The 24,714-nt window shown below is 38.4% G+C and overlaps 1 protein-coding gene across 3 annotated transcripts; it reads left to right on the plus strand.

The window, feature by feature from the left end:
• Positions 1-26: 26 nt before the first annotated feature.
• On the plus strand, positions 27-21,321 carry THAP9 (THAP domain containing 9). 3 transcript variants are annotated; one of them, XM_060299580.2, is made up of 5 exons: positions 27-271; positions 6,819-7,014; positions 9,005-9,308; positions 11,306-11,456; positions 17,359-21,321. In XM_060299580.2, the coding sequence occupies exons 1-5, from the start codon at positions 192-194 to the stop codon at positions 19,337-19,339; spliced, it is 2,712 nt and encodes a 903-aa protein (XP_060155563.1). In that variant the 5' UTR covers positions 27-191; the 3' UTR covers positions 19,340-21,321. The 3 variants fall into 3 exon arrangements, with proteins under 3 accessions (XP_060155563.1, XP_060155565.1, XP_060155564.1); XM_060299581.2 differs by lacking the exon at positions 27-271 and adding an exon at positions 2,585-2,679; XM_060299582.2 differs by lacking the exon at positions 6,819-7,014.
• The last annotated feature ends 3,393 nt before the right edge of the window (positions 21,322-24,714 follow it).

A 24,714-nucleotide genomic window follows, 5' to 3' on the forward strand; every position in this document is an offset into this window, starting at 1 on the left:
ACGTGGTCTGTGATTGGCCACAGAGAATGCCGCAGGGCGCCCGGAGAGAAAGGGTGGGAACCCTGCGCCTTAAGAGCCCGCTTTTCTCGACAAATAAAGGTCATAGACACAGTGTCTGCAGGCGGAGCTAACTTTATGAGGATTCATGCTGTCGCGGGAACACCGACGGTGGAGCCCCACGTAGCAAGAAGATGACCCGAAGTTGCTCGGCAGTGGGCTGCAGCACCCGGGATACCGTGCTGAGCCGGGAGCGCGGCCTCTCCTTCCACCAGTGCGTGAGAGCAGCCTCCGCGCTAATTCCCAGCACGGCGAGGCGGGAGGCAGGGCTGGCTGGGACGGGGCGGGTAGGGCGCCATGCCATCGGCGTGGCGTGGCGTGGCGTGACGTGCGTAGCGTGGGGGCGGGGGAGGGAATTGGGCAACTTTGAGGGCTAACGCTTTTCCTCGTCTTCCTGCTCAGTGTTTGCTTCCAAAGTGCTTGCTTTCTCCATTAGCTTTCAGCAGGGGTTACTCGAAAGGAGTCTTGCTTCCTTTCGGGAGACCGGAAGGGAAGGCAGTTTAGAAGAACTGCTGAAGGCGTGCGCTTTCATTAGAGTGTGTGGCTTGCTCAGGAGCATGAGTACAGATCAGTTTGTTATGGAACTGAACTGGAGTCCCCTTTCCCACCAAGCAGGAAAGCCACTTTACTGACTCCAGGTTGTAGTGAAGGAAAGTCCAGTGGTGATTGCAGGGTGCCAAGCAAGGAGAATGGGCAGCCGGTGCCGAAAAGTCCCGAACTCCCTGATGGCTTTTAGGACTTTTAAAAGCAACATTTGGGGTGAGGGCTGCAGGCATTTGGGGTGAGGGCTGCAGGGTGCATGACATTCTGATTGAATGGGGGGTAAGATAACAGTCTGGTGTTTAGAGGATGTGAATCATTGGCCTTATGGTTCTAGCCAGTCTGAGGTCTAAGTACTTGTGGTCAGCAGGTAGTCACCATCCTCCACCAGGTTGAGGGGTTAGTTTTTGCAGAACTACCCAAAGATATGCCATCAGATTGTTTTGTATATCCCTTGAGGAGGAACTAGGACTCTATTTATCACTGAACTATTGTTCAGGCTATCTGGCTTAACTGCTTCCCCCCTACCCCCTACCCATTCCCTAACTCCCCTAACTTCCCTAATTAGTCGCTGCTTGGGTTCGCTCTTTGGAACTCAGGGAAGGCCTAGGAGACTGAATATTTTTGGGTTTTGTTTGTTTGTTTTTTTGACACAAAATGAGAGACACAGAGGGCTTTTGTACCCAGGAGGGCCCTGAAGGGACCTGCTCAGTTTCAGATTTTCACCAGTACTGTCATTACCAGTTGTTCAGTATCATTAGCCCAGCTCTGCAAGCCTGGTCCGACTCTGGCTGTAACTGGTTATGCAAGGAAATTATATTTGGCACAAGAGTGGGGCTTATTTTCAGACCGATCTAATTTGAACCCACATCTGTGGTGTAGTCTAGTAAAGGTCATTGAGATCAATGAGAAGTGGAAAAGTGCATAGAATAGATACTCACAGACAAAAAGAAATGTACAGTGTTTTTTTTAAAGTGGTAGCCTATTAAGGCAATATGAGGGGTAGAGAGTCAAACCCCTGACAAAGGACTTTTATGAAAAAATCAAAAAGAGCTGTGTGGGACAAGTGGTATTTGAGTTGGACCTTGAACCTTACCTAGATTGGAGAGTGGGGCGGAAGGAATATAGTATTTAAATAGGAATAACATGGAAAAATATAAAGGGATGGAAAGTGAAGATGTAATGTAGAAGAGTGGGAAAAGTAACTTGGAGACAAATTATCTAAAAAAATTTAACATGTCAAGTTAAGTAGTTTCAACTATATATGGTAGGCCATTTGTAGTATTGCTTAGTTTAAGTAGGGCTGCGTCCTCCACCTAAGCTGTTATAATTGTATCCTTTCTTCTCTGGGATTTGTTTCCATCAATTAGTTCCTGTCCTCTTTTTATTGTAAATTGCTCTACTGGTTACTTGCCTAAAAACACTGAACGTGTTCACATGACTTCCACTTTTAAACAGACACACACTCTTGAACCTTTGTGCACCTCTACACTACCCTCCCCTTCCATTTATAACCAAGTTCCTCAAAACAGAAGCATACACCTATTTCCCTAAGTCCTGTTGCCTTTTCACCCTACTGTAGCCAGATGTCTATCACCACTATAATGAAACAGCACTAACTGAGGGTCATTGGTAATCTTGCCAAATCTAAATAAGCGCTTGTAAATCTTTCTCTTGACCTCTTTTAACCTTCAGTCATATCGACCCCTCCTTGAAACTCTCATCTCCCATAGCCGTACTGACACTCTCTCCCTCGTTCTCTCCCTTTTCTTTAATTTCTTTCTCAACTTTTTGCTGCTCTGTTTTTCCTGTGCCTTTTTCTTAGTTTCTTTAAATAGGGAAGAACTGGCTTATTGCTTTTATTTGTTTTATATGTTGAGAACCACAGTAAGACCTGCTTAATTAAAAAAAAAAGTGATGCATTTATTACAGTAGTCTGCTATGATTCTTCCAGCCTGATTTCTTCCCCATTCATTCCATTTTCTAGATTTCTGGAAATGATTTTCCTAAAAATGCAAATTTTATCATGCTGGTTCCCTGAAGGAAGGATTTTAATCCCTTGGGCTCTTCAGTGCCTACAAGGTAGAGTCCAAGCTCCTCTGTGAATCCTTTCCTCATACACCTCTCTTCCAATCTGAAATATATTTCTATTATTTTATAATCCATATGTGCGGAATTAAACACACGGAATCGTCTGTCTTCTTGACACCTAGGAAGTTGTAAGCAAGGCAGGAAAGAATAGAGACAGGAAAAGGAGTTAGAATACTATGGTGTTAGTTCTGGTGACAAGGTAATATTGATCTGAAGTAAGGGCTCAGCAAAAAGGTAATCTGAGAAGGAGAGAATTAGTCAACTTGCTGTTGCCTGAAGCCTCCATCTTCAAGCTATGTGATCCTGGAGCTCTTTCCATAAAAAACAAAATAAAACAAAAACAAAGAACCTGAATACATGCCTCTGATATATGGATAGTGATTTATAATAATTTATAAATTTATATATGAAGTGATATACTAATATATATTATGAAACACAAAAATTAGAAGATGAGGCAAAGAGTTATAAAAATGAATTCTAATAATTTCTTCAACTCTCAATAGATGAGTGTAGACTTCTGTGGTGGCCATTGACCTGAAGGATGGATCGAAAGCTTATGTAAGGCATACAAGACCTTTTGTGATCTGACCTCTAGCTACCTCCCATCTATAACTACTCCCAGCTACCTCTGCACTCTCCTTTCAAGCCTCCGAATTAGTTTACTTTTCCAAGCTTTATCAGCCAGAAAGTTCCAAGTAATCATTTCATACCTCTGTGTCTTTTGCATCTGCTTGGAGTGGCCACTCTGCATGGCAAACTCCTATTGACTCTTCAGCTCTAGCTCAGATATTATGTCCTCTGAAGCCTTTCCCAGCATCCCCAGCACCATCACCACAGTCGTGAAAGAGGTTGTAAGGACATAAGCAAGGCACTGTGGTTGAAAAGCCTGAATCAAAATGACTCACAAGTGTGGAAACTGTTACTATGAGAATATTGGTGCTCTGTCAAACACATAAATGGCTAAATACAAAGTGGGACTGGCAAGTTAAAATTTAAAGTGTCCCTTTGATTCATTCCCTTTTTGTAGGTATAAAAAGATTAAGAAATTCAATTTATTTCATAACCAAGGAATTTATGCATGATCATTTGGAAGAGTTTTTGCCTTAATTGTAATGACTTCTATTTTTAAACTTTTATTTATACATAACAAACACCTATTACCCATCACTAGGAATAAGCAGATGTTAACATGTTTGCTTTTGTTCTATTTAGAAGAGACTTAAGTTATAGGTATAGTTGAAGCCTTGCCCCTCAATCATTTCTCTCCCTCGCTAGATGTAACCACAGTAGAATTGGTTTTGTTAGCCACTTTTCTGGAAAATATTTGATGTGCAGGATACAAGAAGTAAATCTCTGCTAATAGCATAAAAAAGACATAGTCGATAGGAGGAAGAAAATGGATTCTGTATTACAGTGTAAGCCATTTCATTACTGTGTATATGAGATGGTGATGGATTTGGGATTTTTCTTCTGTCAGAGGTGGTTTTAGACTAGGGAGACATGAATTCCAGTTTTAATTGACTATTTACTGGTAGCTAAACTTGGCTGCTCCAGTCTTGGTTTCATCTTCTGTAAAAGGATAAAAACCTGTCTTGCAGAGTTTTTTAAGACCAAAACTAAGTCTTTAAAATATATATATAGCACAAGGTAAATGCTTTAAAAGTGGTATCAATTGTTAATACCAATTTAATTTTGTCCAGAACGCAAATTAATCAGTCATGCTGGTTAGACTGCAGTATTTACCAACCCTTTTCATGTCTTTTTGAAAATTGGAAATATTTGTTTAATACTTTGGGGCACACCTACAAAGCAGTTTGGGACTAGTAACTACTTCAAGGGCTCCAGGTGGCCCAGGCCCACCCCATGGGCTAAGGGGATTGATAACTGTACTGAGCAGGCATGCCAGTTGGGAAGCTTTGCATCAGAGAATCAGGCTGGTAATGTAACTTGGTGGACTAGTCAACTTTTGATGGTCCCTTGCATGGTTAGAGACTACACCCAGTCTAGAAATGTGGCCTCACAAACACGTGCCATCAGTTAAGAAAAGAGTCCAGTGAAAACAGAAAGGTGTGCCTCATCTTTATTGGAAAAATAATTCTCTGTACATTCTCTCTTGATCAAGTAGCATCATCTTCCTGGAACAATAAAATAAAAAGTTCCGAAAGTGGAATTAGTTGTTCCTAAGAAAGAACAAACCTTGGATAGTACTTTACCATTTACAAAGTGCTTTTGAACGCATCTGTATCCTCAGGTACTCTTACTATCGCCCTGGAGGAGGCTGACAGATTGAGAGATGTTATCTAATACTACATGGCTAGTAAAAGGGAATTGAGACTTAGAGGTTTACCAGTTCAGTGTTCTTTCTCAAGGTGATTGAGAGAGTATCTCAGAATTAAGTTTTATCATAACTGTCATATCATTTCCCTAACAAGTAGCTAAGGAAATTAAAATTTTCACCAGTTTCATTTCTAACAACTATGTGTTTTAAAGCCTGAGTTAAAATATATAAAAGTCATAGGCTACCTATAGATCTATCTCCAAAATAAATCAAAGAAGGGGGTGCAGGGAATTCCTGGTAGTCCAGTGGTTAGGACTCCGTGCTTTCACTGCTGAGGGGCCGGGTTCAGTCCCCGGTTGGGGAACTAACATCCCACAAGCCACGCAGCGTGGCCCAGAAAAAGGAAGGAGAAGAGGGGACAAATTTCTGAGGGTCAGGAATTGAGGAGTGGATAAGGTGGATGTTACGGAGTATCTCATAAGATTGCAGTCAAAATGTTAGCCAAGACTGCAGTCATTTGAAGCCTTGACGGAGACTGAAGGATCTACTTTCAGAAAGGCTCCCTCACATGGCCTTTGGCCGGAGAACTCAAGTTTCTTGCCAAGTGGACTCAATCCTTAGGGCTCCTTATGACATGGCAGGTAACTTCCCCCAGAGAAAAACCATTCAACAGAGAGAGCAAGGACAGATCCTCAGTGCTTTTTATGATCATGTTTAATGCCCACTATCACGTCTGCTTTTTTATATTCCTTAGAAGCAAATTACTAACCCCAGCCCACACTCAAGGGGAGGGGAATTAGGTTCCACTCCTTGAAAGGAGGAGTACTGAAGAATTTGTGGACATCGTTTAAAATTGACATAGGGCTTCCCTGGTGGTGCAGTGGTTAAGAATCCACCTGCCAGTGCAGGGGACATGGGTTTGAGCCCTGGGCCGGGAAGATCCCACATGCCACGAAACAACTAAGCCCGTGCGCCACAACTTCTGAGCCTACGCTCTAGAGCCCGCGAGCCACAACTACTGAAGCCCGCGCGCCTAGAGCCTGTGCTCCACAACAAGAGAAGCCACTGCAATGAGAAGTCCGCACCCCGCCACAAAGAGTAGCCCCCGCTCACCGCAACTGGAGAAAGCCCGCGCGCAGAAACAAAGACCCCATGCAGCCAAAAATAAATAAATTAATTAATTAAAAAAGAAATTGACACAGGAAAGGAAAGACACACATATTAAATTTGAGCAGATTCTGTTAAGTGTAAGCTATGAAGATAGAATGTGCAGGGTGTTTAATAGAAGAATTGTCCACATACAAATTGAAACAGATGAGATCACTTAGATATTGAGCTTTTGGATTTAAATTTATTTTATTTCAGTAAATTTAAAAAAGCACGCGGGCTTTCTCTAGTTGCGGCGAGCGGGTCTACTTTTCGTTGCAGTGCGTGGGCTTCTCATTGCGGCGGCTTCTCGTTGCGGCGGCTTCACGTTGCGGCGGCTTCTCGTTGCGGAGGCTTCTCGTTGCGGAGCACGGGCTCCAGGCGTGCGCGGGCTCAGTAGTTGTGGCTCGTGGGCTTAGTTGCTCCACGGCATGTGAGATCTTCCTGGACCAGGGCTTGAAACTGTGTATCCCGCATTGGCAGGCAGATTCTTAACCACTGTGCCACCAGGGAAGCCCGAGCTTTTGTATTTAAAAAGTCAAAGAACTTTGAAAAATGAAATCAGATCAAGTGAATTAAACTTTAATTAACTGGACTTAATGTTTATGTAAAGCAGTTAAATAATAAATCGGTTTATATAATAAATACTACTGTAGTATTACTATATTTTCATGTTAATGGAATTTTAATATGATTGCTGTAGATTTCCAACTGATACCATTCAGCGCTCAAAATGGATCAGGGCTGTTAATCGTATGGACCCCAGAAGCAAAAAGATTTGGATTCCAGGACCAGGTGCTATGCTATGTTCCAAACACTTTCAAGAAAGTGACTTTGAGTCATATGGCATAAGAAGAAAGCTGAAAAAAGGAGCTGTGCCTTCTGTTTCTCTATACAAGGTATTTAAATCTAGGTGTAAACAATATTAAATTTTACAGAGCCTTTACAAATCAAGACAGCTCACATTACAGCTAGATTTTACAGAGATAAACACAAAACCAAAAACCTAGGACTTAAAATAAATCCTATAATACACTTTAAATGCCTAGAAAATTAGTTTTTTAAAAAAATATATATGTAATATTAGTAATTGTGCTTTGGAGCTTTTTAAAAAATAAAAATAAAGCATATACGGGACTTCCCTGTCGGCCCAGTTGTTAAGTCTCTGCGCTTCCAATGTAGTGGGTGCGGGTTCCATCCCTGGTCGGGGAACTAAGATTCTGCATGCCATGTGGTGCAGCCAAAAAAGTAAATAAATAAAATGTATAAATGTAAACCATATGTCTAGATATACATAAAGGTTACTAAACTGATCACAAAAATCAACTAGTAGATATAAACAGCTTTAGAATTCAGGCTTTTGTTTAAGTATGAGACAGTTTTCACAATACTTTGAAATTATCTACCCCCTCCTTTTTTTGGCTCTCCCCAAAAATGTTATTGATCTTGACCAAAAACATACCTAATTGTTAGCATTGATACAGAAAGAGGTATACGGAAAATAGAAGACTTTCTATGAGTCAGTCATCAGTATTGGTGTTACAGTCTTATGTTTCTTTTGATTGCTTTTATTTTATCCCAGTCACCAGTATTGGTGTTACATTCTTATGTTTCTTTTGATTATTTTTATTTTATCCTTTTACCCCTTAGCCACATGCTCATCTATGACTCAATCACTGTCTGCAGTCTGCAAATAGTCATCCAACTGTTCTATCCTTACTCTACCCTCACCTTCCTCTTATTCATTGGAGTCTCCTTCTTTCGGTATTGTTTTACCTTATTCCCTCTTTCAAAAGAATATTGTTGGTATCAAATCCAAACTCATAAGTTCGAAGAGCTTTCTGTTAATTGATTTGTGCATCTCTAACTGCCCTGAATTCTCTTTTTGAACCACATGTACTTACCCTCTGTATATATGATAAATTGACTTGCTTTTATGCTTTCGTTTAAAATCAATAATAGTTACAATTTATTGGGACCTACAGTGGTCCAGGCACTGCACTAGGCGATTTACGTAAAGTATCTTATTGTATCCTTAAAACAACTCTGTATTATTATCCACATTTTATAAGTGAGAAGATAAAGGATTATAGATGTTAAGTCACAGCTAACAAGTGAGGGGAGCCAGGAGTGTTAATTCCAAAGCCCATGCTCTGTCCTGTGCCTTCCTGTTTGTGCAAATAACTTCCCTGTCCCCTCCATTAAACCATGTTATTACTCCTTCAAAGAACAACTCAAGGGGCTTCCCTGGTGGCGCAGTGGTTGAGAATCTGCCTGCTAGTGCAGGGGACACGGGTTCGAGCCCTGGTCTGGGAGGATCCCACATGCCGCGGAGCAGCTGGGCCCGTGAGCCACAACTGCTGCGTCTGCGTGTCTGGAGCTTGTGCTCCGCAACAAGAGAGGCCGTGATAGTGACAGGCTCGCACACCGCGATGAAGAGTGGCCCACACTTGCCACAACTAGAGAAAGCCCTCGCACAGAAAGGAAGACCCAACACAGCAAAAATAAATAAATTAATTAATAAACTCCTACCTGCAACATCTTCTTTAAAAAAAGAAAAAAGAAAAAGAACAACTCAAAACTCCTGTGAAACCTTCCCAAATTACCACCACCTTTCTCTAGTTACTTTAATCATTTCGGAAACTTTCAGCATCATGTTACTATTTCTGTATAGAAGCCAAAAAAAACAAAAACAAGAACAAAAATCCCAAAACTTGTTTACATTATCCCAGAGATCATATATTTTAAAAAGTCAGAGATTATGACCTTTTCTTTCATAACTAACTCTCCACAGCAACCAGGTGAGTGCTTTGTATTCAGTGGTATTTTTATAGATAGTCATTGTGTGATAATTTCTAAAATAAACTTCACTTTCTATTTGTGTCATAGGTTCTCCAAGGTGTACACCTTAAAGGTAAAGCAAGACAGAAAATCCTAAAACAGCCACTTCCTGATAATTCTCAAGAGGTTGCTACTGAGGACCATAACTACAGTCTAAAGAGACCTCTCACAATAGGAGCAGAGAAATTGGCTGAGGTGCAACAGATGCTACAAGTGTCCCGAAAAAGACTGGCTTCCGCAAAAAACTACAGGATGATCAAGAAGAGAAAGGGCTTACGATTAATTGATGCACTTGTAGAAGAGAAGCTACTTTCAGAGGAAACAGAGTGTCTGCTACGAGCACAATTTTCCGGTATCTTCCCTAATGACCTGTAATACTTACAATGTGGCTCTTAATTTTTCTGAAATATCATTACATATTTATTTTGTATTGCCAATGGAAATATGCTTTTAGCTGAGAAGTGAAAAGTCTCTAGCATAAGCAAGAAGAATGAAAAATAATCACCAAAATCCTTTTATGATTTTACAATTTTAAAAGTAATATGTTTGGGCTTCCCTGGCGGCGCAGTGGTTGAGAGTCCGCCTGCAGATGCAGGGGACGTGGGTTCGTGCCCCGGTCCGGGAAGATCCCACATGCTGTGGAGCGGCTGGGCCCGTGAGCCATGGCCGCTGGGCCTGCGCGTCCGGAGCCTGTGCTTCGCAACGGGAGAGGCCGCAACAGTGAGAGGCCCGCGTACCACAAAAAAAAAAAAAAAAAAAAAAGGTAAAAGTAATATGTTTATTACAGGAGAAGCAAAGAAATGTATAAATAATAAAAATAACACATAATCCTACTACCCAGAAATGAGATCATATGGTTTATACCATATATTGTACTTTTCACTTTTTTTTTTTTTAATAAATTTATTTATTTTTGGCTGTGTTGGGTCTTAGTTTCTGTGCGAGGGCTTTCTCTAGTTGCAGCGAGTGGGGGCCACTCTTCATCGTGGTGCGCAGGCATCTCACTGTCGCGGCTTCTCTTGTTGCAGAGCCCAGGCTCCAGATGCGCAGGCTCAGTAGCTGTGGCGCACAGGCTTAGTTGCTCTGCGGCATGTGGGATCTTCCCAGACCAGGGCTCGAACCCGTGTCCCCTGCATTGGCAGGCAGATTCTCAACCACTGCGCCACGAGGGAAGCCCTGTACTTTTCACTTTCTAAAAATATTTAAAAATTTTTTTAAAAAATTTATTTATTTATTATTTATTTTTTTGGGCTGCTTCGGGTCTTAGTTGCGGCACATGGGCTCCTCGTTGTGGCACTCAGGCTTCTCTAGTTGTAGCATGCGGGCTCTCTAATTGTGGTGCGTGGGCTTAGTTGCCCTGTGGCATGTGGGATCTTAGTTCCCCAACCAGGGATCAAACCGGCATCCCTTGCATTGAAGGATGGATGCTTAACCACTGGACTACCAGGAAAGTCCCTACTTTTCACTTTTTATAATCACACACTTGTCACTGCAAATTCTTTGTAAACAATTTTAACTGCTAGATAATTTATCACTAAAGTCTTTTTTTGCAGTGAGTTGAACTAGATAATTTGCAAAATCCCTTTGAGTTTGAAAATTGTGTTAAGTCTCCAAATTTTTTTCTGTAATACTCTATAGAGTATATATATGTTCATTGAAAGACTACCTAGTCTTCTTTGTGAACCAGGATATTTGAAGAGGGGCAAAGTAAGAATTGCCAACTTACTCTCTGATGAAAGCAGCAGAGATTTTGGATTTGCATTCTGGTAAAAGAAGCATGTCCTTTTCTAGACAAGAGTAGGTATCTCCAATGGAAGAGAGTATTTTGTGTTTTTCCAAGAGGGGAATATAGGTTATAAATAGGGGTCTGCACCAGGAACAGAGGTTTTTTTTTTTCTCTCAGTGGTAGGGAAGATTGTTCATTCTGAATAGTTCCCTATCCCCCAAAATATTTCTTGTGTCTAATTTTCACTCTCAGATAAATGATGACCAGGGAACAAACTAAAACTGATAAATGTCCTCATAATCCAGAGACTTAATTTATCCATTTATGTCATTTTCTTCCCTGTTCCTCTAAAAATCTCCACTCAGGCTGCCAGTGAATAGTAAAACATAACGACTGAAGTTGACACATTTTTCGTCCCTCTTTGTAGTGAAATGATCCAAGATGAACAGGATAAATTGGTTAACACTCTCTAAGATTGGATAGTAACCTCTGAACAAACTCAGTTAAAATGTAACTATTTGAATTTTGGTGCTTATCACATTTTATATCCAAATGCTATGGTCTATGCCTGAAAATGTTACTGTACACATTTTTCATCACAAAGAATAAATTTATTTTAACAGATTTTAAGTGGGAGTTGTATAACTGGAGAGAAACAGCTGAGTACTCCACAGAAATGAAGCAATTTGCGTGTACACTCTACTTGTGCAGTAGCAAAGTCTATGATTATGTAAGAAAGATTCTTAAACTGCCTCATTCTTCTATCCTCAGAACGTAAGTGAATTACATTTTAGATATTAAATAAAATAAACATTTTGTTCTTTCACTGTAGTTTATACATTAATGCTATTAGTATTCATACTCTCCTTTTGTCCACTTTCTCTTTTTAAAAACTTCTAGGTGGTATTTGCATGTTATCACAGTCGATATTTCACCCACAGAATGAAGACATATAGGCTGACTAATTTTTTTGCATCTTTCAGTTGGTAGAGACACTCTGGGTGGTAAAATCTAAATCTTGAAATATTGGAATTTCTCAGACACTTCAGTAGTTTTAATATGTGACTAATCTAGAAAATCGAGAACAATTGATTGGTATCTAGGTTGATACCATTGGTTTGAGGCAAAGATCAAAAATCTGAATTTTTCCTAAGCACTGTAGTTGGTGCCAATGCAGGCTCTCCAGAGACCAGATTATGAAAAATAATTTTTTAGAATTTGTGGTCAAAATACATAGCTATATTTATATTCTCTTAGTGGGAAGCAAATAACAGTGACTTTTATAGTAATGCCTTATAAATTTAATACTCAATTTTTACTGTTTTTTTCATCACAGGATTTACAGATTCTTTTATTTTTATTTATTTACTTATTTGACTTAAATGACAGAAATGTGTTATTGCCTCACAGTTCTGGAAGTTAGACGTCCAAAATCAAGGTGCTGGCAGGGTTAGTTCCTTCCGAGGGCTGTGAAGTAAGGGTCTGTCCCATGCCTCTCTGCTTGGCTTGTAGATGGTGGTCCTTCTCCCTGTGTTTCTTCACATCGTCTTCCATTATCCATGTATGTTTCTGTGTCCAAATTTCCTCTTTCTATGAGGACCCAAGTCATGTTGGATTAGGGTGTGCCCTAATGACCTCATTTTAACTTGATTACCTCTGTAAAGACCCTATCTCCAAATAAGATCACACTCTGAGGTACTGGAGATTAGGACTATGATATATCTTTTTTGAGGGACACAAGTCAACCCATACCAGTCACTTTCCTGCTGCCCAAGCCTCCCATTACCCATAGACTTCTTCCTGTGGCTCACTGAGCTTCTGTGATGTGATGTGGCTCCTGCTGGACTCTGCGGCTCATCTCCTGCCTCTCTCTCTGCCCTCTTAGATTCCACATTCCTATTGTAAGGCATTTCTTGCTGCTTCCTTACCTTCGAGACTTACTAGTCCATCTGCCTGAAATGCCCATTCTCCCTGTTAGTCCTGGAGATTGGTCCTCACCCTTCAGGCTCAGATTAGGTATCACATCCTTTCTGAATCCTGGCCTGCCATTCTTCTGATTCTGGACTAGGTACCCTCTTGCACACACAATGTGGAACTGAATCTTAGTACTTAACACTGTCTTCCCCGCTAGACTGTGAGCTGCCCAAGTATGAGGTCTGTGTCTGGTTCTTTGTTACACCTCCTGCCCTGGAGGGGTGCCTGGAACACAATGGTCTGTTGATAAATATTTGTGGACTGAAAGGATGCCTGGATGGTTGTTTAGGATTTTGAACAGATGTAAAGAAGAATTGCATTGGACCTCAAATCGCTGTCTAAAGAGCAGCACTTCATTTAATCCACTGCTATTGGGGCAGAGGCCGCCCAGGAATGGCAGGAGCCTTCTCTCCTGGAAGGTGCTTCTTGGTTTCTTATTGCTTCAACTTTAAAACAGACTCATAGGGGCTCTGGGCTGGAGAAACTCCTAGAGATCATGTAGTCCAACCCCCTCTTTTTTTTTTTTTTGCGGTACGCGGGCCTCTCACTGTTGTGGCCTCTCCTGTTGCGGAGCACACGCTCCGGACGCGCAGGCTCAGTGGCCATGGCTCACGGGCCCAGCCGCTCCGCGGCATGTGGGATCTTCCTGGACCGGGGCACGAACCCGTGTCCCCTGCATCGGCAGGCGGACTCTCAACCACTGCGCCACCAGGGAAGCCCCAACCCCCTCATTTTAAAGAAGGGGGAAACTGAGGCTTGGTGGGAGGAAGGACCTTGATTATTATGAGGGTTCTTTTTTTTCCCACTTGGGGGGAAACTTCTCTTCTTTTAAATTGAGATGTAATTGACACATAACATTATGTTAGTTTCAGGTATACAATGTAATTATGTGTTTGATATTTGCATTCGATATTTGTATATATTGCAAAATGACCACCAAGATAAGTCTAGTTAATATCCATCACACACATAGTTACAAATTTTATGTGTCTGTGATGAGAACTTTGAAGATCTACTCTCTTAGCAACTTTCAGATATAGGTACAGTATTATCAACTATAGTCACCATGATGTACATCACATCCCCTTTAAAAAAAAACATGAATGAGAATTTTCCTCCACACATACTATTAACATAATACTACTACTAACAAATTTAGAAATGAGAGAAAAAGGAGGAAAATTCATTAATTGTTCCTCTAGGTTATATTTAAACAATTACTATTAACATAGGGAATTTTCTTCCAGTCTTTTTTCTGTGCTTAGATTTACTAGTTTTTTACATAGTTATGATCTTGAATAGCTGCAGAATATCAGGTAGTCGTACCCTACTTAACTTTGGCATTCTCCAACTATTGGACATTTATATTGTTTTTATTTTTTGGTTGTAACTGCTGTTTTGTATATTGAGATGAACATTTGTGTATAGGCTGATTCACTCTCTTCCATATGTGATTTTACCATTTAGGCCAGATATTACACTTATTTATAAACGTCTACTTTCTGGTAAGCAGGGGACATTTTTATAGACACTAATGTTGCTATCACTTCCACGTGTTTTTTAGTCAAGTCCTCTCCTTTGCACTGGTTTTAAAGCATTAGTTACTGATTTTACACTACGGTTTATGTGAGACATTCCATACGACTTCTCATCTCCCCCCCACCCCGTCCCCCATGGTTTTCTTCATTTCTATAGTTCTGCATCAACTCCTGAATTAAGTCTTCTCTGGTAATTCCAGCTCACACTGATCTTTTTTCTCTTCATGTCATTTTTCATTTTGTAACCTTTGCTGTGTCATTATTTTGATTTACAATTTTAGTACTCAAAGGGTTGCTTATTTCTTTGGATACTTTGTCTGAAACTAAGTTACCTTGTTTAATGTGATAGTAATACATGCTTAGTATAAAACATTGAAACAATATGTAAGTATATAAATACCAGAAAGTGAAAAATATTTATAATACTTCCATTCCCCTAATCCCACAAAATAACCAGTTAGCAATTTGGTATGTATTCTCCCAGACTTTAAAAAAAAACTATCCATCACCCAAATTTTGTTTTCATGGCCATCTATTATTCCAGCATATTAGAAATACCTAGATTATAATTGGTATAAACTGTCTGAAGGACAATTTGGGAATGTGAATTATATTTAAATTGACTCAATTATGTGCACCTGCGGCCCAAAACTTCTTTAAAAGTTGAGTTCATTTATTCTAATACATGCATAAGTAAATTTACCCCTGCATCCTACTCCTAGGAATTGCATAAATGACATAGATATGTATAAGTGTATGTGTGCCCACAAACACACATTGTGTTGCTCTTTGTATTGTTTAAAAATTAGAAACAACCTAAGTGTCCTTCAATACAGGTTGGTTCAATTATTTATGCTTTAGTTTTACTATGTGTACACTTAAAATATTGCTGTAGGTCAGTAGTTAAGAACATGCAAAAGTATGTCTATAACATTACTATAGTAAAGAAAAATAGGTTCAGTATAATTTTTGAAAATTATATCTAGTTATGTATACATAAAGAGATCTGGAAGAATGTCCCTGAAATATTAAGTGATTTTTTAAAAATATCTATTTATTTATTTATTGGAGTGTAGCTGATTTACAATGCTATATTGTTTCAGGTGTACAGGAAGGTGATTTAGATATACATATATATATTCTTTTTGGGATTCTTTTCCATTTTCAGTTATTACAAGATATTGAATATAGTTCCCTGTGCTATACAATAGGCCCTTGTTGTTTCTCTATTTTATATATAGTGGTGTGTATCTGCTAATCCCAAATTCCTAATTTATCCCTCCGGGCCCCCACCCCGTGCCACCCCTTTGGTAACCATGCGTTTGTTTTCTATGTCTTTGAGTCTATTTTTGTTTTGTAAATAAGTTCATGTATTAACAGTGATTTTTACTTTTTTGCACTTTTCTATATTCTTTCAGTATTTTAAAAAATGGATGTGTCATTTTATACAATCAGAAAAAGTTTTTTTTCATTTTGAGTGGGGGAAAAAAGTTGGTTTGAGAGAGAAATCAGTCACTTCCCTACAACACTAAAAACTTGGTTTGAGTGTTTCTACTCTCAGTTTTAAAAACTTAAAAAGAAAAAATCAACAAGTCCACATATTTTTCTGCCTGAGAAACATCATTCTAGTAGTTGTGGACATTAAGATACCATTTAATTTTCATTTAAAAAGCAAGCTCACCGGAACATAAGCTTTTTTAACCTATTTAAACTAGAACTTTTACCTTGAAGCATTAAGTAGTTTCATTAGATACTTACTGCACATGTAACATATTTAGCATCTTTAGTGTTCATTTGAGAATCCTACTGCAAAAGAATAAATTTTAAACAACTGATTAAAATTTGGTGACACACTTGAAAAGGCTTTTCAATGTACTAGTGGGCTGTAGCACCCTGGTGGAGAGCCACTATTCTGTTTTCTCATTGTCTTATTATTTTGCCCTGTTTTTAAATATAAACAACTGATTAATACTTTTGTCTCCTAAATAGTCAGAGTATGTCTTTTGCATTCTGTAACTCTGTTTTTCAGATCTGTTAGTGCATCTTGAAATAAATTTAGTGGGTCATAAGTGGCATTAAATTTTGTATATACATTTATATACACACGTATATTTGTACCTGGCATATAGTAAGGGTAGATTGTGTTCATGAAACTTCTTGGTTGCAGCAAAATATTTGGAAAGCCCTGTCCTGAAATACTTCTGGAAGTACATTAAAATTTCTATTAAATAGAGATGGCTGTCCAGGAAGAAACCTTGGCAGCCTGGAATATAGCCCCAAAATCAGAAATTCAACCTTAAAAAAAAAGTCATTTGAGTTATAAAAGTAAACTTCAGTGAAGATGAACACTTCAGTCTACCTCAGAATCCATTTAGTCTTATTTTAGACAATTATTAAACTTGGCTACTTCCTTTCCTGATCTATAACAAATTAGAAAGTGTAAATTAGAACTGAGTGAAAAGAATTCTGTCTGTTAGTGACAGACACTAACAGAAATAGAAAAGAATAATCAGCAGTTTGGGAAGATCAAAGAAATACTATGAAAGAACTCCTAAGATAAAGATAATAGCATAGGTACTTTGGATAGGAGCAAACAGATGCAGACACTCTATTGCCCCAAAGGGCATAATTCGAAGAGCAGTGAGAAAAAGCACTGAACAAGGGCCTCAGGAAAGCTGTTTTTCACATTTGTGCATGACTAGCAGCACAACATGGGCCAGGCAACTTAACCTCTCCCTCTTCCTCCCAGTTTCCTCATCTATAAAATGGGGTAGATGTACTAGCTGTTCTCAGTTTCCTTCCCCCTCAACAGTTTTCTCATCTCAGTGAATGTACAGGTAAGACTGGTTTATGATCTAAATTACAAACACATCAATGAGAACAAACTGGGTAATTGATTTTTATTAAGAAGTGAGTAAGAAGTTAAAAATGTTGTGGTATGTTTGCATCTTCAGTTGCTATTCTGTGTTTCTAAGTTTCTCTATTATCTATTTTATCATAACTATGAATATATGCTTGAAATGTTGATAGAATTTGGCTACTATACTTGGCTTTATTTCAACAGCGATTTGAGGCTACTTTAGTAGAAAATGCCATTTAAGGCATTTTCCCTTTTTTAATTTCTTCATTTGTGTTTTATGTTTTTCATTTTTTACATTTTCTAGATGGCTGTCCAAATGCAAACCCGGTCCAGGTTTCAGCAGCAACGTTTTTTCTTTTCTTCAACGAAAAGTAGAGAATGGAGACCAGCTATATCAGTATTGTTCACTGATAATAAAAGGTATATCTCTCAAGCAACAACTTCAGTGGGACCCCAGCAGTCACCATTTGCTAGGGTTTATGGACTTTGGTCTTGGCAAACTTGATGCTGATGAAACGCCACTTGCCTCAGAAACTATTTTGCTCATGGCAGTGGGTATTTCTGGTCACTGGAGGACACCTCTTGGTTATTTTTTTGTAAACAGGACGTCTGGATATTTGCAAGCTCAGCTGCTTCGTCTGACGATTGGCAAACTGAGTGACATAGGGATCACAGTTCTAGCTGTCACGTCTGATGCTACAGCTCACAGTGTTCAGATGGCAAAAGCATTGGGGATACATCTTGATGGAGACAACATGAAGTGTACATTTCAGCATCCTTCATCTTCTAGTCAACAGATTGCATACTTCTTTGATTCTTGCCACTTGCTTAGATTAATAAGAAATGCATTTCAGAATTTTCAAAGCATTCAGTTCATTAATGGCACAGCACACTGGCAGCACCTTGTGGGGTTAGCAGCACTAGAGGAACAGGAATTATCAAATATGGAGAGAATCCCAAGAAAACTTGCAAATTTGAAGAACCACATACTGAAAATGAATTGTGCTGCCCAACTCTTCAGTGAGAGCGTGGCCAGCGCGTTAGAATGTTTGCTGTCATTAGGCCTGCCTCCTTTTCAAAACTGTATTGGTACCATCCAGTTCTTACGCTTAATTAACAATCTGTTTGACATTTTTAATAGTAGGAACTATTATGGAAAGGGACTTAAAGGACCTCTATTACCCGAAACTTTTAATAAAATCAACCATGTGTTAATTGAAGCCAAGACTATTTTTGTTACATTATCTGACATTAGCAATAATCAAATAATTAAAGGTAAGCGAAAACTGGGATTCCTGGGATTTTTGCTTAATGCTGAGAGCTTAAAATGGCTCTACCAAAATTACGTTTCCCCAAAAGTCATGCCTTTTCCATATCTTCTGACTTACAAATTCAGTCAAGATCATCTGGAATTATTTCTAAAGATGCTTAGACAGGTATTGGTAACCAGTTCTAACCCTACCTGCATGGCATTCCAGAAAGCTTACCATAATTTGGAGACCAGATACAGATTACAAGATGAGGTTTTTCTAGGTGAAGTAAGCATCCTTGACATTTCAGTTGCTCGAAGGACGGACTTGGCCCTTTGGACAGTTCAGCGTCAGTATGGTATCAGCGTTATAAAGACTCTTTTTCGCAAAGAGGATATTTGCCAAGACTGGTCTGACTGTTCGCTAAGTGAGGCATTACTAGACCTGTCAGATCATAGGCAAAATCTTACCTGGTGTGCTGGTTATATTGCAAATAAGTTATCAGCTCTTTTAACATGTGAGGACTGCATCAGTGCACTATATGCATCAGATCTCAAATCCTCTAAAATTGGATCACTGTTATGTGTTAAAAAGGAAAATGGCTTGCATTTCCCTTCAGAAAGTTTGTGCCGAGTCATAGATATTTGTGAGCGAGTCGTAAGAACCCATTCAAGGATGGCAGTTTATGAACTACTACTTCCTAAACAGAGGGAATTTTATCTTCAGCAAAAAATATTACATGAGCTTTCCGGGCATATTTATCTTTTTGTAGATTTAGATAAGCATCTCTTTGATGGAGAAGTGTGTGCCATCAATCACTTTGTAAAGTTACTAAAGGACATAATAATCTGTTTCTTAAAGGTCAGAGCTAAAGGTGTAACTCAGTACCCTTTAAAACACCATTCAGAAAGAACTGAAACGAAAACTTTGTCAAGGAAACACTGGTCATCTTTACAGAATTACAGATGTTCAAGTTTTGCTAATACCAATAAATACAGGCATTTGCTAAGGAAAGACGGCTGTCTGTTCAAATGAAGGACCTAAAATATATATATATATATATTTTTTTTTTTTTGCTGTACGCGGGCCTCTCACTGTTGTGGCCTCTCCCGTTGCGAAGCACAGGCTCCGGACGCGCAGGCTCAGCGGCCATGGCTCACGGACCCAGCCGCTCCGCAGCATGTGGGATCTTCCCGGACTGGGGCACGAACCCGTGTCCCCTGCATCGGCAGGCGGACTCTCAACCACTGCGCCACCAGGGAAGCCCGGACCTAAAATATATTAAAATTTTTATTAAAAATAATTGGTCAACATTTACTTTAAAATTCAACTTACTATATTTTTCAAATTGACCATTCTGCAGAGTGGACAAGTTTGTGGTTCCGACTTAGGAATTTCTATCATGCGTATTATCAAATCTGCTCGGACTTTGGTGGAACTTGCAAGCATTTCAGAGTTACCCAAAATGTAGAAAGCAGTAAGTCAGTCAGTAGGAACAGACTAGCCAACAGGTGCTGTCTTTGAATTTACTGTTATACGACTGATTAATCTGACTGGACATACTTCGAAAACAAGGGAAATAATGACGAGGAGTCACCAAAACATCGACCCTTTTTATAAAGACTACATTCCCTAAAAGAGCTTTGGTTTTCAGCTCTTAAGAATGTTAACACTAAAAAAAAAAAAAAAAAAAAAAAAAAAATAGAATGCCTATCAAACCTTGAATATAATCTTTACTTACACATGAAAATTAGGCTAAATTAAACATCAGACACCACCACCATCAAAATCCTTTTGCTGGGGTACCCTAAAATAGAAATCATTATGCTTTATCAGGCAGAAGGTAAACACGAACCATGAGATGATTCCTTGTGCTGCAACCAAGCTGGGAAATGTTGTCTGGGGAATACATAGGAGATGTAATCTTCACAGTCCATTGTCTCTGGACTTCAAAATACTACTTTCAAGTAATAAAATAGAGTGGATACTTACTTGACTCCTGTTGGAGGAGCGCAGTGCTCATCAGAGAATGAAAAGAAGCCCTTATTTCAACTTCTCTTTCTGAAGAGGAAAATAATGAAACATATTTTCAGTGTTGAATAATGGCATTTCATAGCATGTGATTAATAAATTGGAAAAAGATGGTCAGTTGAGTCAATGAGAGTGAAAAAATTTGTCTTAATTACATAATGAGTTTTTTCAGAAATTTAGCTTAAATAATCTGAAGACGGAAACATACTAAGAACAATATTCTCCATTCTCTAATACCCAGATCTGAAACGATAAATAGAAAAACATTTGTTTCACAAATGGGAGTATTTTAATGGAAAAAGAAGAAACAAGCACATTTTTCGCCTGTGTATGTAAAATATCTACTCTTATTGTCATTGAGTGAATGTTCACAAAGTACAGTTAATATGAAAACTTAAAGTTGTAAAAGACTAATGAGTAGGTGAAAGTTTAGTTTTATTAGTTGAAATTCCCCTTAAATAGTGTATTTTGATATATTTCTGCTGGTTCTACCTCAAACAACGGCTTCAATTCTGAAGTGTAACCAGAGTTGTACTGTACTACATTTTATGAGGGGCTATTGCTGAGAAGTCTAAATATTGTGGGTTTTGTTTTGTTTGCAGTAGAATGAGTTTAGATGCACTGGGATAAATCTTATTTAAAGGAAGCCTGTTTATAGATCACCACCTTTATCTTATTGCTTATATGAATCCAAGTTTTGTACTTGATCTTTACTTAAAATTAGGTTCATATCTGTAGCGTCTTATGTTCTTTGCTGTTACATTTCACTCACGTCCTATATATTCTGTAATTTCTTAAAATAGTGTTTTGCGCTGTTTAAGTGCTGGATAAATTGGACAAACTTTGAAGACAAGAATCTTTCCATCACTGCCATTAGCACAGTTAATTGCTCTTGCCCTAGTGAAGTGGTACAAGTGTGATGTCAGATTTACTTGATATATGCTTGACAGTGAAATTTTTTAAATAAATTATTTGTTCATATTTGATTAGGGTAATTTAGTTTACAATTTCTACTCAACACCCTTGTTCTTTTTTTTTTTTCCCCCTTCGGAGAAAACAGACATTCCTTTCAGAAATTTATTCTTCTTACTTTCAACAAATAGTGCTGGATATGCACATGCAAAGATGTTAACTCTAAATGGAACAAAGACCCAAATGTAAGAGGTACAACTGTAAAACTCTTAGAATAAAATAGAGTGTATCTTGGAGACTTGGATTAGGCAATAGTTTCTTAGATATGACACCAAAAGCACAAGCAAAACAAAATAAATTGTAGTGCAGCAAAATTAAAAACTTGTGCTTCAAAGGACACCATCAAGAAAGTGAAAGACAACACACAGAAAATTTTTGCAAATCATATATCTGATAAAGGACTTGTATCTAGAGTATACAAAGAACAATAATAAAGGACAAATAACCCTAATTTTTAAATGGGTAAAAAATATGAATAGTTATTTTTCAAAGGAGATACACAAATGGCCTGTAATACATGAGTATGTGCTCAACAAAATTAGCCGTCTGGGAAATGCAAAACAAAACCACAGTGAGATGTCACATCACACCCACTAGGATGGCTATAATAAAAACGACAGGTAACAAGTGTTGGCAAGAATATCGATAAACTGGAACCCTCATACAATGTTGGTGGGAATGCACACTTTGGAAAACAGCCTGGCAGTTCTTCAAAAGGTTAGTTAAATGTAGAATTGCCATGTGACCCAGCAGTTCTACCAATGGGCATACACCCAAGAGAAATGTACAAATTTCATAGCAGCATTATAATAGCTAAAAAATGTCCAACTGATAAATGGGTAAATAAAAAATGTGTTGTACCCATACAGTGGGTCACATGGTAAGTGTATGTTTTACTTTATAACACACTGCCTGAACTGTTTTTTTTGCAAAGTGATGTACCACCATGCAGTACTTCAACCAGTTATGTATGAAAAGTTCTAGTTCTTCTGCTTCCTCCCTAGCTCTTGGTATTGTCAGGGTTTTGTTTTGAATTAGCCATTCTAATGGGTGTGCAGTGATATGTCACTGTGGCTTTCAGTTCCATTTTTCTAATGACTAATGATGCTGAACATCTTTTCATAGGCTTATGTGCCATTCACAGTCTTCTTAGGTGAAATGTCTGTTCAAGTCTCTTCCCCATATTTTAAGGTTGGTTGGTTGTTTTCTTATTGAATGTTAGTTATATATTCTGGATACAAGTGCATTATCAAATGAGTCCTGCAAATACCTTCTCCCAGTCTGTGGCTTTTTATTTTTACTGAGGTGTAGTTGATGTACAGTATTAGTTTCAGGTGTACAACATAGTGGTTCACAATTTTTAAAGGTTATAATGTGGCTTTTACTTTTTCAGTGTTTTGAAGAACAGACATTAATTTTGATAAGTCTAATTTATTGACTCTTTTTTCTTTTAGGGATCATACTTCTTAGTTTCGTCTAAACCAAGGACACAGATTTTTCTTCCTGTTTTCTTGTAGATATTTTGCAGTTTTAGGTTTTGCATTTAGGTTATGATCTATTTTCAGTTGATTTTGGTGTGTGGTATAAGTTCATATTTTCACATATTGATGGTATCCCAGCACCATTTGTTAAAGGGCTATCCTTTTCCAGTGAATTACCTTTGATCCCTTGTCAAAAACTGACCACATAAATATGGATCTATTTCTGGGCTCTCTATTCTGTTCCCTTGATCCATGGATCTTTCATCAATACCACATTATCTTGATTAGCCTTATATAAGTCTTGAAGTCAAGTAGGAATCCTCAAACTTTGTTGTTGTTTTTTTTTTTTTGTGGTACCCAGGCCTCTCACTGTTGTGGCCTCTCCCATTGCGGAGCACAGGCTCCGGACGCGCAGGCTCAGCGGCCATGGCTCACGGGCCCAGCTGCTCTGCAGCATGTGGGATCTTCCCGGACCGGGGCACGAACCCGTGTTCCCTGCATCGGCAGGCGGACTCTCAACCACTGCGCCACCAGGGAAGCCCAAACTTTGTACTTTTTAAAAAAATGTTTGGCTATTCTAGTACCTTTCCATATAAATTTTATAATCAGCTTGTTTTTACAAAAATTCCTGCTGGGATTTTGACTGGAGTTACGTTGAATCTATAGATTAATTTGGGGGGAGATGATATCTTAATAACATTTAATGTTCCAATCCATGAATACGATAATATGTATATATTTTTGAAGGTCGTCTTTGATTTTTTTAAATCAATGTTTTTCTACATTTCACATACAGATCTTATACATATTTTTGTACATTTCATGTTTTGTGGTGCTACTATAAATGCTAATTTTAGAATTTCAGTTTCTAAGTGTTCATTGCTACTACATAGAAATACACTTTTGCATACTAATGTTGCTAAACCCACTTATTAGTTCTGGTACCTTTTTATTAAGATCCTTTGACTTTCCTATATAGGCAATCACATCACACCATCCACAAATAGATACTGTCATATTCATTCCCAATCTATAATTTTTGTTAAAAAAAAATTTATTGTACAGTGACCTCAGACACAACGTTTTAGAGGAGGGTTTTGTTCCCAATCTTAGGGGGAAGCATTCAGTCTTCACTATTCATATGATGTTAGCTGTAGGCTTTTTTGGTTGAGGATCCCTTCTATTCCTAATTTGCTGAAGAGCTTTTTTTTTTTTTTTTTAATCATAAATGGGTGTTGAATTTTGTCAGAGGATTTTCTGTACCTTTTTGGAAAAAAAACTTTTTGAGAGATAATTTACATACCACAGTATTCACCCTTTTAAAGCATATAATCTAGTAGTACTTGGTATATTCAAAAGGTGGTTTTCTGCAATTTTTGAGATGGTCATGTAGTTTTTGTTTTGTATGCTGACACACTGAACTACATGGATTTCTTTGAATGTTGGGTCAACTTTTTATTTCTGGGATAAACCCAACCTAGTCATGATGGTTTTTTTTTTTTTACATATTGCCAGATTTCATTTACTAATATACTAAACTACAGAGTTACACTAAAGTCTGTGGCTTTAAACATTACCCTGCATATACCCTTATGGCTTTTGAATAAACTAAAAATGCCTTAAATGCTTTCATAAGACAATTTTTAAACAAAATTTTAATTAAAGCCTTTATATCTTAACATCTTATAAAATCACTTGGATTATAAAAAGCTCACATTTGGTCTATAGATAAGGACAAAATGTGCATTAAAGAAGCCCTAACAAGGAAAAAAAAGTCCTAAGTTATTTACATAATGAAAAATAACTACAATAGTCAAGGCTTTCTAGCTGGTTGGCTTCCCTCTCCTTTGGGCTGCTGCTCCAGAATTCCTTTATAAAACACATAAGGGATGCAATATGATCACAGGGCTGGAGGTCCTGGTTTGA

The sequence above is a fragment of the Globicephala melas genome, chromosome 5 (assembly GCF_963455315.2).
Source record: "Globicephala melas chromosome 5, mGloMel1.2, whole genome shotgun sequence".
Taxonomy (NCBI): domain Eukaryota; kingdom Metazoa; phylum Chordata; class Mammalia; order Artiodactyla; family Delphinidae; genus Globicephala; species Globicephala melas.